The sequence below is a fragment of the Manis javanica genome, chromosome 4 (genome assembly GCF_040802235.1).
Source record: "Manis javanica isolate MJ-LG chromosome 4, MJ_LKY, whole genome shotgun sequence".
In the NCBI taxonomy this organism is placed as follows: Eukaryota; Metazoa; Chordata; class Mammalia; order Pholidota; family Manidae; genus Manis; species Manis javanica.
The window spans coordinates 93,555,387-93,571,788 of NC_133159.1; the positions used below are offsets into that span (position 1 = coordinate 93,555,387).

Genomic DNA, 16,402 nt, shown 5'->3' on the forward strand with positions numbered 1-16,402 from the left:
CAACAGGTAGGGCCCAAATTAGTAGCTCCTGTGCGGTTGCCAGGTTAGGCTTTTAAAGGTTCCCTTGATCTCCATGCCACCAAGCTCGTGTCCCTGGTTCACCATTTATTCTGCATCCGTGACAGTCCAGCACTGTGCTGGCTCAGTGGGGAAGGTAGTGGTTGGTGTGACCTGGTCCCTGACCATCCAGGTGGCAGCCAGTGCTTGTCTGAGTAGGAAAAGACAATCATGATGTAGAAAAATGACCTCAGAGCTTCCTGTTCTGAATCTGTGGTTCTTTTCAGCTTTACATATAAGACCACTTTCATGTAAACTTACTCTTCTTTATCCCCACATGAAAATGTAGGTTTCCACTCAGCCTTCATGGCAAATATGTACAAACCATAGCACAACAGTCCTTTAAGCCAATAAATACGATGTTCACACCCAATACTGGACCAGACAACATTGGCATCCTAACAGAATGTAGATTTAAAACACATGTGTACTTCACAAATCATAAGTATTACCCATGCATTTCTCCCCTTTTCACAACTTCACTCTTCACTCTAGTCAACCATAGGAAAGAGCTAATGCTGAACACAGCAGCCTAGTCTGCAAAGCATCTAGCCATGCCTGGGAGCTCCGAGGACAGCACAGCGCCGTCACAGGCACTCTCCCAACTGGCTGAGGTGGAAGAAAATATTGAGCAGCTCCACCAGGAACAGGCCACCAGTGACTTCTTTCTCCTTGCCGAGCTCCTGAGTGACTACATTCTCCACTTGGCCATAGTCTGCGCTGCCTTCGACGAGCACATGAAGACATGGCAGTGCTGGCAGGGCGCTCAAGCCACACTGCAGAAGAAGCGGGAGGCTGAGGCTTGCCTGCTGTGGGCCAGCAAGCCTGACACGCTGCAGCAGGCTAAGGATGAGATTGTAGGGTGCGAGTCTCAGGTGATTCAGTATGAAAGGGACTTCAAAAGGATTTCAACTGTGGTCCGAAAAGAAGTCATACAATTTGAGAAGGAGAAATCCAAGGACTTCAAAAATCACGTGATCAAGTACCTTGAGACACTCCTGTATTCACAGCAGCAGCTGGCAAAGTACTGGGAAGCCTTCCTTCCTAAGGCAAAAGCCATCTCCTAATGGACCAAGGACACCAGAGTCTACCTACCTGATGCTGCCTTTTTATACACTGTCCTCCTCCTCTCCTGGACCCCAGTGATGCACCCTGCCTAGCCTGGACTTCCCTTCCTCCTGGCCCCCATGATCAAGCTGTCCCTTCTCAATCTAATAATCATTACTTCATTTAGCTTCCATATATATTTTCTTACCTGAGAGAATAGTTTCTTGCTTTAAGCAAAAGACCTACAATAGGTGGTGGGATTATGGGATAGGGGTGGAGTATTGATATAAATATATAAATACAAGTGTATATTTTTCAGGATGTGGTCAGGAATTGAGAATAACGTTTTCTGTTACTCCTGATGGTGCCATGAAAAGATTATGTAATAAAATATTTTAAAATCAGGTAAAAAAAAAATCTTGAACCATTCAATGTAATTTACACTAATACTGGGAGCATTCTGGGAGGGAGATTATGATAAACCCAACTAAAAAATCAGGTTCAGAGAGTGCTAATCGGTTCATTCACTGATTTGCATACTGGCTTTGAGTCCATCAGTTCACACTGTGGGATCCCATCTGCACACAGGACATTACCTAGCCTACCCCCGTCAGTGAGCGAGTGGGAACACCATGCAAAGTGCAGTTAGAATGTGCTCTCCAACTGCTTGGTGCCAAAAACAAAGCTAGGTATTTCTAAAGTCCTATTTAGAAACGTCTGTTTCTGGCATGCTTGCTTGTTTTTTTGTGGGGGGAGACGGGGGATTTCTATTTACATTAAATGCCTCCTGAGCAAAGATGTGTTCCTGATGTCTACTACTACTTACTTGCTGTCAGGCACCACCATTCCCTCCCTGGAAGGAAGAGTACTGGGAAAGCAGAGGGGAACACAGCCCCAGGCGCCAAGGGGGAAGTGCCTTGTTCCTGTGAAAACCACCACATGCTGACAAAAGATGTAACATTTTCTGTAACCCTGAAGAAGGAACATAGCTGTCAATAGACCTCTGGCAACCTGAGCTGAAGACCAACAAAATCCCCTTAGATATAATTACCAGATGCACATCAGGGTCAGGGTGTGCCCCAGAAGGATCCGGGAACGGAACAGGTCCAGGCAACTTCCCCTCTCCTTACAATTCCTGTTGGCTGGATGTGTTAGCGAGAACGTACACTTGAGCCTGCGGTTCCTCTTAGCAATGAGGTGCAGAGCTGCTTCAGCCTCACTCAGCCGACCCTGGGAGTATAACCAACGAGGTGATTCAGGAACGAATCTGAAAGAGATGTCATTGAAGGCTGTATATTCATATAGGCGTATGTGCACAAGAAGGAGACAGTTCACCTACACAGTAAGGGAATTCCCTCACCACAACCCGATTCCATGTTGGGTTTATATACAATACAATTGTATTATATCATACAAATTCTTAATAAAGCATGGATTAGAGATTCAGCTCTAAATCATAGCCAAGTGTTGTTAGAATAATACTGTAGAGATAGTAGGTTTTTTAAGTTCTAAAAAAGCCTCACAGAGAAGATAAAAATCTTTATTATCTTTTCAGAAAAAATAAATTTTAAAGAAGTGTTTAATACAGTGATACACTATTAAGGAGAGGGGTTATTTTGAGACTACATATAAAAATTAAAAAGGTTTATCACATCTTAACTACTTTTGCGTGTTTACTACTTCAAAATGCTTCAATCAGCTGACATACTTGCTTCAATATGTCCTAAGGTTATTCCTGAACCCTCAAGACCTTAAAGAACTAAGGTATTTTCCGGTTAATTCCAGTTATAAAAACAACAGTTATTTCCTAATAGACCTATAAAGTATTGAACATTTATATCCCCACTGATATCTTCCAACAGTTTCAAGACTTGGATTATTATGTCTACTTTCTCCTCTTCACACTATACATACTTAGAGAACTTTTCAAAGACAAAGTTTGGCAGAACCTAGAAGTCTTGTTTACTAAACACAACATCAAGTGCCTTTTGATTTAATTTGATATTATTTGCTTAAAATGCATTTTGTATAAATAACATTGGCTATTGAAGATGCCTTTTAGAATTTGCCATGCTTTGCATGGACAGTGGATTGGCAACAAACATTACAGAATTTGGAACTCATAGACAGCTAGTCAGTGAATAAGCATTTACTGAACATGTTCATTTTGTTTGTACCATACAATGTAATAGGTGACGAAAAGAAAAGACAATAGAAATGTAAAGGCAGAACTTTTCCTAGGAATTTTGCTACCAGGGAGAGAATATTCACACAACATTTGTCAACAAAAGCAAGAACAAAGGCCTTCTATAACATTGTGAAAGATCCCTTTATTTACTTCTCCATTGCCACTGATACACAAATAAATAATCAAGTAAAATATTGTCCTGTTGGACATTAGGTCTGCCAGTCATCGGTTGGACCAACTGGCCCTATCCACAGGGCTGCACATGAGGTGCTATGCAAAACACCTGATGCAGTCTAAATACAAATATAAACAACATAAAAGAAGACTATTGGGATGAATATAGAGAGTCCACTTGAAATAGAAAAACAAGTGAGATACTAGGAAGTCATCATAACAAAAGTTAAAACTGAGGAAGACTGTAAGGAGAGAGAAAAAGACAATAAGGAAATAGCCAAAATATTAGGTCATTCTCTTTGGGTAATTTAAATCATTTCTCCCTCTCCATAAACTTCTCTGTCTTTGCAGAGCAGTTTATAAGCAATAAAAATTACTTTTAAAACTTGGTAAGTCATTTTCCTATATAATATTTGATACTTGAGAAAGGGTTTATCTTGATTATGTAAACATAGGACCTGATATTTCTCTGTATTTTGAGAAGCCAATAAGGTTACTGCTATGAAGGTTCACCTGGCTGTCAATTGGAGGATCTGGGAATAGAAATTCTAACACAGGCAGATTTTGCATACCAAACAGTAAGACATGTTTTTGAAAGAAAAAGCACTTGCTGTCCTCTGCATGCTGCCCTGGCAGCCTTCAGAAGCTACATTGCTAATTTGACAGTGTTGCCTCTACTCAGAAATGTTCTATGAACTTCCTAAAAAGTAGAAACCTTTGTAAATTAATGGGGCAGTGATTTTTAAAACAAAACTATTCAAATTAAAGAACTGTGAATTGAGCTAAGAATTTCAGCTAATAATGTTTCTAGTAAAACAAAAAAACAAGGTATGACTTAGATAATGTGACTTTTCCTTATGTTGCTGATGGCTAATTCTGAAAGCTAATTCCGAGTGTTTTTGTGCTGCCATCAGTCCAGTGGATATGAAGGGCCTCCTACTGTGTAGAAGGCTCTGGGTTTTGGTGCCGGGGGACATGTAACCGAGGAGAGAGCCTGCTGCTGTCAGGGAGCTCATGGTGTATGAGGAGAGCTGGGCTCCAGTCTGAGGCAGAAATAAGAGGGCCATCGAAGATGACGGTGAAGTGCTATAGAATTCAGAAAAGAGAGTGACCTGTAGCTGGAGGTCCAATCAAGACAAATTTGCAAAGACTGGCATTTGGGCAAACTGGAAGGCTGTTATTAAGGAAGAAGAAATGGAGAGAAGACCACTGAAAGGGCAAACGCAGCATCGAGTAGGAGGCACAGAAGCAGACAAGATTAAGATGTATACTGGAACCAATAGGCAGCTCGGTGTGCCTGGAACACCAAGGGTATGGGTATGGGAAGTGAGATGTGAGGAGATCAGGAAAGATAAATTGGAGGCCAACTGTGAGAAGCTGTACATTCTAGGCCTAGTGGAATAAATTATTGTAATTTTACACGCTTTTTTCTGTTTCCTATTTCTCATGACCTGAGTTCATTTCCCACTGCATATTTCCCACCTAGTCCTAGGCATTGACAAACTCAGGCTACACATTCAGAAAAAGAAATGCAGAATGGCTTGGACCATCCATCAAACTCACTCTACTACTGAACAAAAGATGAGGGCCATATTTGATTGAGAACTATGAGGTTTATTAAATATTTAAGAGAACATTCATGTATCTACCAATATTTACAAGAATGCTTATTAACTCAAGGACTATACAAGGTACCCATTTATTCCAAAAATTACAAGACACAAACTAATAAAATATTGTTAGATTCCCTTTCTACTAAAGTAATTTCACTCTAAATCACATAATTAAATATATTTAATACATTTTGCTTTCTTAAATATGGGTTAACTCTATTATATTCATTTTTGTACTTAATTCTCCTAGTTTCAAAGAGAGTATGAAAAACGAATGGCAGTGCAGTCCTCACCAAATCTCCATTAGTAGAACTTGAATAAAGAACTGCTAAATTAAAACTCTGAGTGAAAATTCTACTACAGGTATTCCTTACTTTATGGCACAGAAGAAACCTGGTATTATTGGCTGAAAATTTTATTTCTTTCAAAGATTCTGTGATTGAAATGCCCAGGTGGAGTCTTGCCTTACAGCATTTATAGCAGCCTGGTGTGACATTTGAGCAAGTTGTAGAACCCTGACCTGACCAGGGGATTATCCTTTTACTGCTAGAGCCCAGGCATTCTCAGGACTTTTCCTGTATCTGAGATTCTTTCTGCACCCACATTAAGACGCCCTGAAGTGGTCCTCATCTGTAGGATGAATTGTTGCCACTACATAGTCAATATGATGACTATCCTAAAACATCAAACCTCAGTTGCATACCTAGCACATGATCTCACTAGCCTAAAGTTCTTTAAGCTTGAGGCATTCTGTTAAAAAAGAAATTGGCACCTTACATCAACAATTTGAAGGTTAAAATGCAGTGTATTGAGAGGTTACTTTAAATGAGGGATACCTGCACTCTGAATTAGTTAAGCATCTCTGTTTCCAGCAGCTGCCAAGCACTGGAGCACTTGTGGAATTTAGTTTTTCACCAAAGTCAGTTCAGGGAAACTCCTGAAAGGGAATAACGCCACTCATTGACCCACATCCTCTTAAGACATTCCTTTTGCTTATTAAATTAACTACTTACAAAGATAAGAGAAAGACCACTGTTCCCTGCAGGTTAACCAGAACGGCTAGGGTCCTCCAGGAGCGGATGAAGTAACCCAGTAGGGCATACTGGGCGATGCCAACTGCAAAGAAGAGGCCACCAATCGATCCTAATGCAGGGAAAGGAGAGCTGTTACTGGAGAGGGCACTGTCTGCACCATCATTTCCAGCCCCTGTCACAGAGCCATTGCCTTCAGCAGAAAAGAAAAACCTACACAAATATCAAGCACCAGATGACAAAAACATAAGAGAGTCAGCAAATTAGTGGGCAAGGAAGAAGGACAAATGCCAAAAACAAACATGTAGCCAAAATGAATTTTCAGGGTTTGTGCAAATACTTTCTGCATTGAATGCTGTACCAACATGAACACATGCTGAAGCTTAGAAATATTTTTTGCTGTATGGCAGTAAGGCTCTTAGGTCACTAGGTTATTGCATTACTTCATCTTTATCACAGAGGCTGTGCCTGAAATGCTTATCTTAAATAACATCCTACTCCGCAGTTCTCCCTACTTCTCTTCCCTACTGAATTTATTACCATTGGATATATAATATTTTATATGTATTTGTTTCCTGTCTGTCTCTCCTCCATAGAATATAAGCTCCATGAGGCATGGATTTTTGCCAGCAACCTGACAGAAAAAAAATCAACCGTGGGATTGTTAAGAAACCTATGTCTTTTGAAATAAATACTGAAATGGGTATTAAATCCACTGGCATATCCAATATGCCTACAAATTCTATACCTCTGACACACTTTCCAGGTTTGCTACTATTGCTATTAGCAGGGGCAATAGCTAGTGTTTACTAAGCACAGTCTTTTACATACATTGTCCTATAAAGCAGATACCATTATTGGCCATATACAAAGTCAGGAAATAGCTCAGAGAGGTTAGGGCAAGGAGTTGCAAGTGGCAGCGGGATCACATCCTGGTTGGTCTGACTGGGGAGCCTGCATGCTGTACCATTCCTCTCTCTCCACCTTTTGAGGGAAAGGTGGGCATCCCATTACGAAAGGACTCTGTTGATCTTGTGATAAGAATTTTCTACAATGACCTTATAAAATAAATGTTCTCTTCTATTCTTTTCCATAATTATAAATCTATAACAACAATTACTTGGATACTCTTTGCCCTAGTGAGGAAATGGGGGAAGCAAAAAGGAGAACTGAGGTGGCAGCATGTTCAGTGTGCTCAGACCACCAACCAGAACATGTGGTCTGATAAGTAAGGGAATGGGGGACAGGGTGATTTCCCTGGAAATTTAAGATAATCAATAGCTATGACAGATTAATTATAGTACATCAGATAGCAGCTGGCTTCCAAGAGTAGGCTTTTTGTCCTTGTTCACAACAGTTCTGAGCATTCAGTGTCCACTGACAGCGATGTAGGAAAAAGACAGCCCCCAGGTTGGGACTGTTTCAGAGGGACCACTTTCAGACCCTAGTTCCACCACATGCTGCTGTGCGACCTCGGGCAAATCATTAAATATGATTTGAACCTGGTTACTCATCAGTGAGACAATACCTACCCCAAAGGGTAGATGTTAGGGTCAGATGAAATAATGCATGCTACACAAATGTTGATTATATTGTTCTACTATAATTGAGTATTGTCCATTATATCTATTAACCTTCCCCCCAAAGCCATCTTGTGCCTCCTGTGGTATCTGTTACAAAATATTGTCTACCATCACTCCTATCTAATTCCTTTTCTAGAGAGGGGATCTGTCCTACTTCATCCTTGTACTTCAGGCAGGGGCTGCCAATCATACTTTGCCTAACTGCAGTGACCCCCAGCTGCACCATTCATAGCTCTCACCCAGGATTTTAAATACTGGCCTTGGTGATGCGACCTGAAAGCTGCTGGGTCCCCTCCCTGACTGAGCAGACGAAGCTTCTGAGAGAGGATGGGGAGTAGAGACGCAAAGCATCTGACTTCCTGGTTCTGGACCTCTCTGAAGCCTTGGTCCTCAGCAGTTCAGTCAGGTTAACCAAATGATTTGCAATATGTAAGCTCATCAGAGTTGACTCTGTCACTTACAATCAGTAAGTCTTGGTATCAATTAGATATGATGAACAAAAGGAAATGATTCAAATGTATCTAGTTTAATAACCTTAAGTACTGTGATGGCATTACCACAAGCAGAGGTCCCTGGAGATGACAGAGTTGTTAGGTTTTCAAAAGCAATAATTTTTTTTTGAGGGGCCAATAGACATTCATATCTAATGTCCAGCAAGAAGCTGTACCTGTGTGCCTGGAAATGACAAGAAGGTTAAGATGTTGAGATGAAGATGTGATCTGGAGTACCAGCGGTGGTTTTGTAACTGTTTATGGGCCTGTATGTATTTATCTTGTTTTTCAGATTTCTTTTCTGCTTATTTTAATTTCAAGTCTGCTACTATTGCTGCTCAGTTTGCACTAATAAAAGCTAAATTTCAGCTGGTCAGGAAATAGTACAAAGCTGTGACTTCACTTCTGTAAATGGTACCATCAATCCATCCAGTTTTCAAGCAAAGCCATGAAGTCTCCTTGATTCCCTCTTCTCTCCTGGCTCTTATCCTTTAGCAAGTCATGCTCCAACCCAAATCCAGGTCAAATGCGTCTGCTCCCCTCTGCCTCCACTGCCCTCACCTTGTCTAACCCACCACTGTGCTTCACGGGGGCAACCAAAACAGCCTCCTGAATGATCCCTCAATTTCTACTTCTGCTCTTCTGTGACCCATTCCACACACCTACCAGAGTCATGTTCTATATATAAGATCCTATCACTCCTGTATTTAGTTCTCCCACTGGCTTCCCACTGAACATCAAACAAAAACAAATCCCCCCACCAAAAATAAAAAAAAAACCCAAATCCCCCCTTTGGCTTACTGTGGGCCCTACATCATCTGGTTGCTCCAACTTGCTCTCTCCTCTCTCTCTCCCTGACTCCACACTGCAGCCACAGGCACCCTTCCAGTCCCTCAAAGAAGCTCTTTCCTGCCGCAGGGCCTTGGTTCTTGCTATTCCACCTGGCTAAATGTTCTTCCAGAACCAGAACCTCACATGCCAAAGTTGTTTTCAGCATTCACATCTTAGCTCAAACACCTATATAGAGGTTTTTCTGTAACTACCCTACTAAAGTAACTATCCCCCACAATTATTGTTTGGTCCATTACATTGTTTAATTGTTCTTCACTGTACTTGCAATTTTCTGAAATTACCCCATATTTGTTCTGCCTTTCCTTATTAAAACATAAGCTCCACGAGAGCATGGACCTTTGCTACCCCACCCCTGTCTTGTCTACCCTTTAATCCTGAATGCCTAAAAATGCAGTGGCCACCACATGGCAGGGTCTGTTTGGTAAACGGATGTTGTGGAACAGATATGCGAAGGACAAGCTCTGGAAGGACACGTCGCAGTGGCCACTAGGTGGTAAGACTAGCAGTATTCTTTCTGTTTGACTTGTACAGATTTCTTGATTTCTTTTTTTTGGTCATGAACACCAATTTTTTTTGGTTATAGATATTAATATAAGAAAGTAATTAAACAATAAGCATTAATATAAAAATTTCATAATTCAGCATTTTTTTTTATTTATTGCAAATTGGACAAAAATGGATATTTTCAGTTTGTACTTACACTTTTTTGTACATATTTTACTAGCATTTTATAAATCATGCAATCATTTTGTACTCAAGCATAATTTTTCAATTTCTTTTTACTGCTAAATAATTAGGCTACTTCCAATTAATCCCCTCCTGCACCACAGGTTTCCCCTTCTGGCAGCTCATTAGCATATCTGAAGCCACAGGAGTGCATCACCTTGTACCAGAGAAAAACCAGCTTGAGAAGAAAGGCCAAGGACAAACCTCTGGGGCAGAGAGGGCATGTGGGAGAGGAAAGAGGGAAACCCCCGCAGCAGAGGGACTGGTGCCACCTGAATCGCACCTGTGTCTCAGGTGCGGCCCAGCGCACGGGCCTTCAGAGAATCTCTCACTCTCTCTCTCAACTTCACATTCTGGGCAACCGTCTGGTTCCTCTGTTACAATTTTTTTCCTTTCAACCTTTTTTTTTTTTGCTACAGAAATTTTAAAGGCCTCATTTAATTCAGTTTCAAGGACAAGAATGGGAGGTCCAAGCACTTTAATAGGAGTCTCTTCACTGGCTATAGGTGACTGACAAGGGAGTAAGAGACCAGAAAGTCTTTCTTTAGCTCATCACAGGCAGCAGGACAGGAATAATCCTAAATAATCTAGCAGGGTCGGGGACAGTGTACGTCTTTTGTAAAGAAGCATCTTCATGGAACAACTAAACTCAAATGTTAATATTTTCATAGAGGAATGTGCTAGGTACATGAAAAATAGGTCCTCATTAGGCTCTAGATGAGCAAGATTTAGGACTTCAGAGAAGCCAAGCTCACAGGGGAGACTGCTTGCGGGTCTTCCCTGAATGAAGTGGGTGGTCATGATTGCCATCATTACTAATTTCTAGAAAAGTCCCAGCAAGTTTGAGCCCACTACTTGAAAAAATGGTATTGAAGTGTCAATACAAACTGAAGACTCAGAGGAAGTTTTCTCACTGGTCTGAGCTTAGGAGCTGGGCTAAGAAAAACGCAGCCTGCCCCAAAAGGTTTGGGAGCTGCTGTACACAAAGCGAGTCATAAAGCACCATGCGAGATGTGGGCAGGAAGCCAGCCTTGTTAGGATGGAGTTGCTGTGTCTTGCCCGCCAGCCTGGTCCTAAGTTTTCCAACCTACACACCCTTTAGCTGAGACAGTAGTTCTGTAAACATACAAACAAGAGCAGGAGTCTATATTATTTAGCCTTTGTCTTCAGCTCAGTACATTAGCCCTCATCAACTTCAAAAACAACATTGGTGAGAAAGAATGGACTGACCAGGCCAGCATTCATGTGAGGTGACATAATGAAGTACCAGGAGAAGAGTTGTCAGAAAACAGCAGGAAAGATGTGACCTTGGGTACCAGGCAGACCCAGGTTGCCATCCTAGTCCTGTCAGTTATCAGCTACGTGAAAACACGTGCATCACCTCACCTTTTAGGGGCTTAGCTTCCTCATTCATAAAATGAAGTTAGAAATTCTTAACTTGTAAACTCTGAGAATATTACAGATAATGTGCTAAATGCCTACTGAGATACCTAGCACATAACACATGCTCAGCAAATGGTAGGTAGCTGGTACTGTGCATTAGTTCTAAAGAAATGGCGCTCTCTCCTACATACCCACCTTCAGACACATTTCTATTGGTCACATGGTCAACTTGTTTCCCATATTAGTACAAGAATTTCAATAGTACTCAATAATTGTCACATGAATGAAATGCAAAACAAACAAAAAGTTGTCACTGCAAACCTATAGCCCACAAAGTGGAGTCTCAGATGCAGTCACTCTCCCAAGACATTATTTCAAGTCAAATGACCTTTTAAAATTATTGATTTTACTACAATGTAGTTCTTGAGATGATGGGATGGTTAAAAATAAAACAGAATATTCCCTCAATTTTGGAACTTAGACATCAGTAAAGAAACACTATGATAGTGTTATCTACCAACTTGAAGAAACCAGAAAGGTCTATGAGATAAGAATTTAGTAAAATATAAGAAGAAAGCTCACAGAAAGGAGTTTCTAGTATTTCCTATCTCTGCACTATTTTTCAGTATAAGGTGAAAAGCAGACAGTGCCCTTCTGAGGAAACTGACCCACTCACAATAACCTGTAGGCAATCTGTGAGATGGAGGGCAGGCACACCATCTGTGAAGCAGGCCCCAGGGGTGGCTTTCTACAGAGGAATATATTCAAGGTCATACCAGAAAAACTCAGGAAAGCAAATCTAGTGACTGGACAGAGTGCCTCAAGTCCACATGCATTGTCAGATTCAGGGTTAAAGTGGTTGCCTACAAGGTTTTCTGGAACAGATAGACCTGTATATCTGCATGAAATTAAGCAGTACCTGCGAGTGCCCAGTAGGTGGTGCCCACACATTCGTTTAGCAAGACAAAGGCCACCAGTGACATTCCTCCATTCATCATACCCACCAGGAAGCGAGTTATTGCAAAGAACTCATAGGAGGGGGAAAATCCATTTGCAATAGCAAATAAGATGTCAAGGGCAAAACCTAGAAAGAGAGGAACAATAGTCAATAATCCAGAAGCAAAACAGCATTTGATGAAAGTAGTAAATTGTGTTTATTAATCTGTGAAGATTAATCTTTGTAAACTTAAAATTTTCTGAGCTGTTTCTTTTCTTTTCTTTTTTAAGCAGTTTCTCTTAAAAAACAGAAAGGAAAAACTAAGGTTTTCTTTATTTGTTACAAGTTGATTTCTGTCAACCACACAGTTTTCAATTATTCACAATAATGCTGGAAATTGAAAAACCCTAGCTCATACTTGACTTGTCAAGAGCACTGTGTTGATCCTGTGCAGCTCATCTGAAATGAAATCAACACACAAGATGTTAAGGAAATGGATCCAGTAGACTGTCTCAATCTTTGTATACCTTAGAAATATAACTTAGAATTTGGGGGGGGAGGGTGCGGAAAGCAACATCATCTTTGAGAAGCTTACAATACAAATGCCAGGTACGCTCTAGAATGCTTGGCCAGAATCAGCTGTGGCTGCAGTACGGCCTCTTGAGAGCAGCACGAACATCAGTTCTGTGTCCCTGTGGCAATTCCCTGAGAACCTTAAAGAAACAGTCTTCTTATTTTTGTCCCCTGATTTTTCTGATTTCTTTATAAGGAAAAAAGTTCTCTTAGTCAGTTCATGAACACACTAATAGATTACCTGTGAGATAGACTTTTTTCCTCCCAAAGCGATCTGAAAGCTGACCGAAAGAGAAAACACCCACGAACACACCACTGAAGAAAAAAGAGCTTGCTGCACTGACTTTGTAGGATCTGTTGGCAATTAAAAACCACTGGAGGAAGAGAAAACAAAAGAGAAACATTTAGATCACAAGGAAGACAGATGGATTGTGTTGGCTATTAAAAAACTAAATGTATAACAAAAACGTGTGCACTGGAACTTCTCTACTCTATTACCCTATTAGCAGAATTTGGTAAAGCATCCATCTTGGACAACATCCAAGGAGATTTTGCCTTCAGAGACACTAGATAACATTATTATTGTAAGGTGCTTTCAGAGTACTCTATACACATCTTACTACACAGTACTGAACACAATATATAATTGCTAATTTTATTCATGCATCTGTTGACTAAGGTCCTCATCCCAGCCTCCTGCATTTCTTGAAAGAAGCTGCATGTGATTCACTTCCACTTCTCTGACATTCACATACTATATGTGTATATAAAGCAATAAATGAACAGTCCTTTTCTCCAATAGGTTAGTGGGTTTTTAAATCCCTTGAGTATTTTCCCCAAAAAATTAAACCTAAAGTAATTCTGGGTTTACTTCTGGGTACATGCTTAGAATTGTAAGCAGAGATTCAAACAAATAATGTTCATAGTGGCATTCTTCACAGTAGCCAAAATGCGGAGTCAACCCAAACATCCATCCATAGATGAATGGATAAACAAATATGGTGTATACATACTTGGAACATTATGCAACCTTAAAAAGGAAGGAAATTCTAAAAAGCTACGACATGCATAAACCTGCTCAGGAGGAAAATTCTTCCTCTAACCTTCAAAATTCTTCTCACTGGTCTAAAAATTAACTTGACATGAGATACATTAAAAGGCGAAAATAAAATATAATTCGTAGAAAAGAACCATTACAGAAAACTCATACATAGGAGTTAAAGAGGAAGAAAAAAAAGCAAGGGGGGAATGCGACGTCACAAACACAAGAGGAAATTTGACTCAGGAAGGAAGAGGTAGTTAAGGAGGTCAAACACTGCTTTAGGTAAGGACAGAGATGTGGTGCTACTCTTGGAAACAAAGGGACACTTAAAAATGGAAGTTTCAGTAAAGTATGAATAGAAGCCAGATTTGAGAAGGTTAAAGAACTGGAGGAGGTTGAGGAATTGCAGGCAGCGGATGTGTGCAAAAATGGTTTCTGTAAGTTTTGCTGTGAAGAACCAAGAAATGGAACAGTAGTGGGACAGGTATGTAAGGCCAAAGATTATTGGCCTCCTTTTTAATATAGGTGCATGTTGATGACAGTGATCCAGGAGAGAAGATATCCTTGTAGGAGAAAAGAATTTGGAAAAGCAAGAAGGGATGGGCTTGAGTGTACAATGTAGAGAGATTAGCCTTCCACAGAAGCAGGGAGATGCCGCCATAAAGGGGAGGAAGGGAGAAAGGCAGCAATGTGGGTTCAGAAGCAGGCAGTGAAGGAACTCCTGCCAGTGGCTTCATTTCTTTTTCATTGAAATGGCAAGTGAGGTCACTAGTTGAAGGGAGTAGAAGTGGAGGGGGAGTTTGAAGTTTAAGGAGAAAGATGACACACAGGCTCCTTAAGGAAGATGTCAGGACCTGGCCCATTCAAGAGAAAGGCTGCAGGGTTGCCAGGCCACGCTGAATACACACCTGAGCTCTGTAAGTTATCAATTTTATGAGGAGAAAGTAGGGTGTTGAGTTTACACACAGTTGGGGATTTCCAAGGAGTACTACAGAGAGAGAGAGAGAGACATCAGGGAATTGAGGGGATTTGCAAAGGAGTGATTATTAAAATGACAGAGTATATGCTGGTTAGGAGAAAAGGAAGACATATGACAGCGGGTAGTGAAGTAATATCATCATCAGGAAAACCCCCACTATCATTAATTTCTCTGTACTTCCCATTCTTGCCCTAACTGAAACTTGGTTGTCCCCTTAAGAAATCACTCAGTTAGTTGGATCACTGTCAGCTGGAGGCTGCTTTTCCTTTTGTACCCATTGACCTGAGAGCCTGGGGTGGGAGTAGATACCACACTGCAAAATTATCAGCTTCTCTGAAGATCACATTATCAGACTGTAATCTACTCTCCTTCTGTGGCTGGGACACTAGCTTGTTTTGAAATAAGTACTCTTCCTTTCTTCCATAGTAATGGAATGTTTAGCTAGGTATAAGACTACCAAGACTAAAGACTACATGTCCCAATCTCCCTTCCAATTAGGTATGGCCACACTGCCAAATTCTGCACAAAGAATGTAAACAGAAACATCACGGGGCAGCTTCCAGAACTTGTCTTAAGAGACAGCCGATTGTCCCTTTGCCCGTTCTTCCTTCCTACTAGCCTACTGTTTAGAAAGTCCCTATGAACGCTGGAGCTCTATCTCGGGCCATGATGAAGACAGCCACATATTAAGAATGGGAATGTCAAAAGCTGGGAGGAGCCTGTCTCCCTGAGGACACGGGGGTAGGGCTCAGGCACTGGCATATTCTTTAAGTTCTCAGGTTAAGCACCCCTGTGCTGGCCTTCGTGATCCTCAGTCACTGCGACACCTCCAAACTCTGGAGTTTGAACTGCCTGCTCACTCTGACACCCCCTTCCCCTACTCCTCCAACTCACTTCTTTCAGTACACCCCACTCCAAATTCTTCAACCTGTTCAACACCTCCAGTTACCAAACTCTACATTAAGTGTAGCTGGAGTCTTCAAAAAAGATTAATCAAGTTAAGAAGTCCTGACTTAAGGATCTGTGAAGGAAAGGGAAAACACGTTTTAAATTCCACATAAAAAGAGATGAAAAGGGTCCTGGAATTTGAAGGTCAAATTCTGTTTTTTGAAAAAATTTATTTTGAATATTTGGATAGTTCTGTGGTATAATTTTCAATTCATGAGGAATGCCTAGGATGACATTTTTCTAGGTCAAAAAATGAATCAAACATTAGATACCCGGTTGGCCAAGGAAGGACATTTATCACAGCCATATTCCTTCTCTTACAATAGCCTACAAACAATGCCTAATTGTACTTATTGTTAATACCTTGAAATCCACAGAGCTTGTTTTAATTTGTTCTTGCATTACGTGTCCTAGTGTTTGTTTTGCTGCTTGCATGCCTTTAAAATCTAGCCTGCAACTTTAGCGTTGATCATCCTGTATCTCAATTTTTGCTAGTTTGTTTATATGGTCAAGAGACTTAGGCTCATACACATATGTTTTGTGCTTGATTAATAAAGAGTGACTAATTTGGCTACTCTATAATCAACTATTCTGTTGACCACATTTGTAGAACTTCTCAAATCCATCAAAAAGGCTATAATACCATCCTTCCAACAACTGGATATCTGTCAACAGTTTTAGGAAGAAGTGGCCTATGGAATGTTTGACCAGCAAATTCCAAATTCTGATTCTCAGGCTGCCAGTTCAAAACGTCAAAGTAATTTCTACTAATTTTTCT

General features: G+C 40.8%; 1 protein-coding gene across 5 annotated transcripts in view; it reads right to left on the bottom strand.

Annotated features, from left to right (window-relative positions):
• The window catches only part of LOC140848938 (solute carrier family 22 member 15), an 89,909-nt gene that overhangs the window by 39,817 nt on the left and 33,690 nt on the right, over positions 1 to 16,402 (bottom strand). For all 5 annotated transcript variants that reach the window (XR_012130269.1, XM_073234385.1, XM_073234387.1 and 2 more), the window contains 4 exons: positions 12,897 to 13,029; positions 12,065 to 12,229; positions 6,093 to 6,222; positions 2,156 to 2,371 (listed from right to left, as the gene is read on the bottom strand). Coding sequence is in view for 4 of the 5 variants with exons in the window: in XM_073234385.1 (XP_073090486.1) it covers positions 2,156 to 2,371; positions 6,093 to 6,222; positions 12,065 to 12,229; positions 12,897 to 13,029 (644 nt within the window). In the remaining variant the exon portion in view is untranslated. The remainder of the gene's footprint in view (positions 1 to 2,155; positions 2,372 to 6,092; positions 6,223 to 12,064; positions 12,230 to 12,896; positions 13,030 to 16,402) is intronic.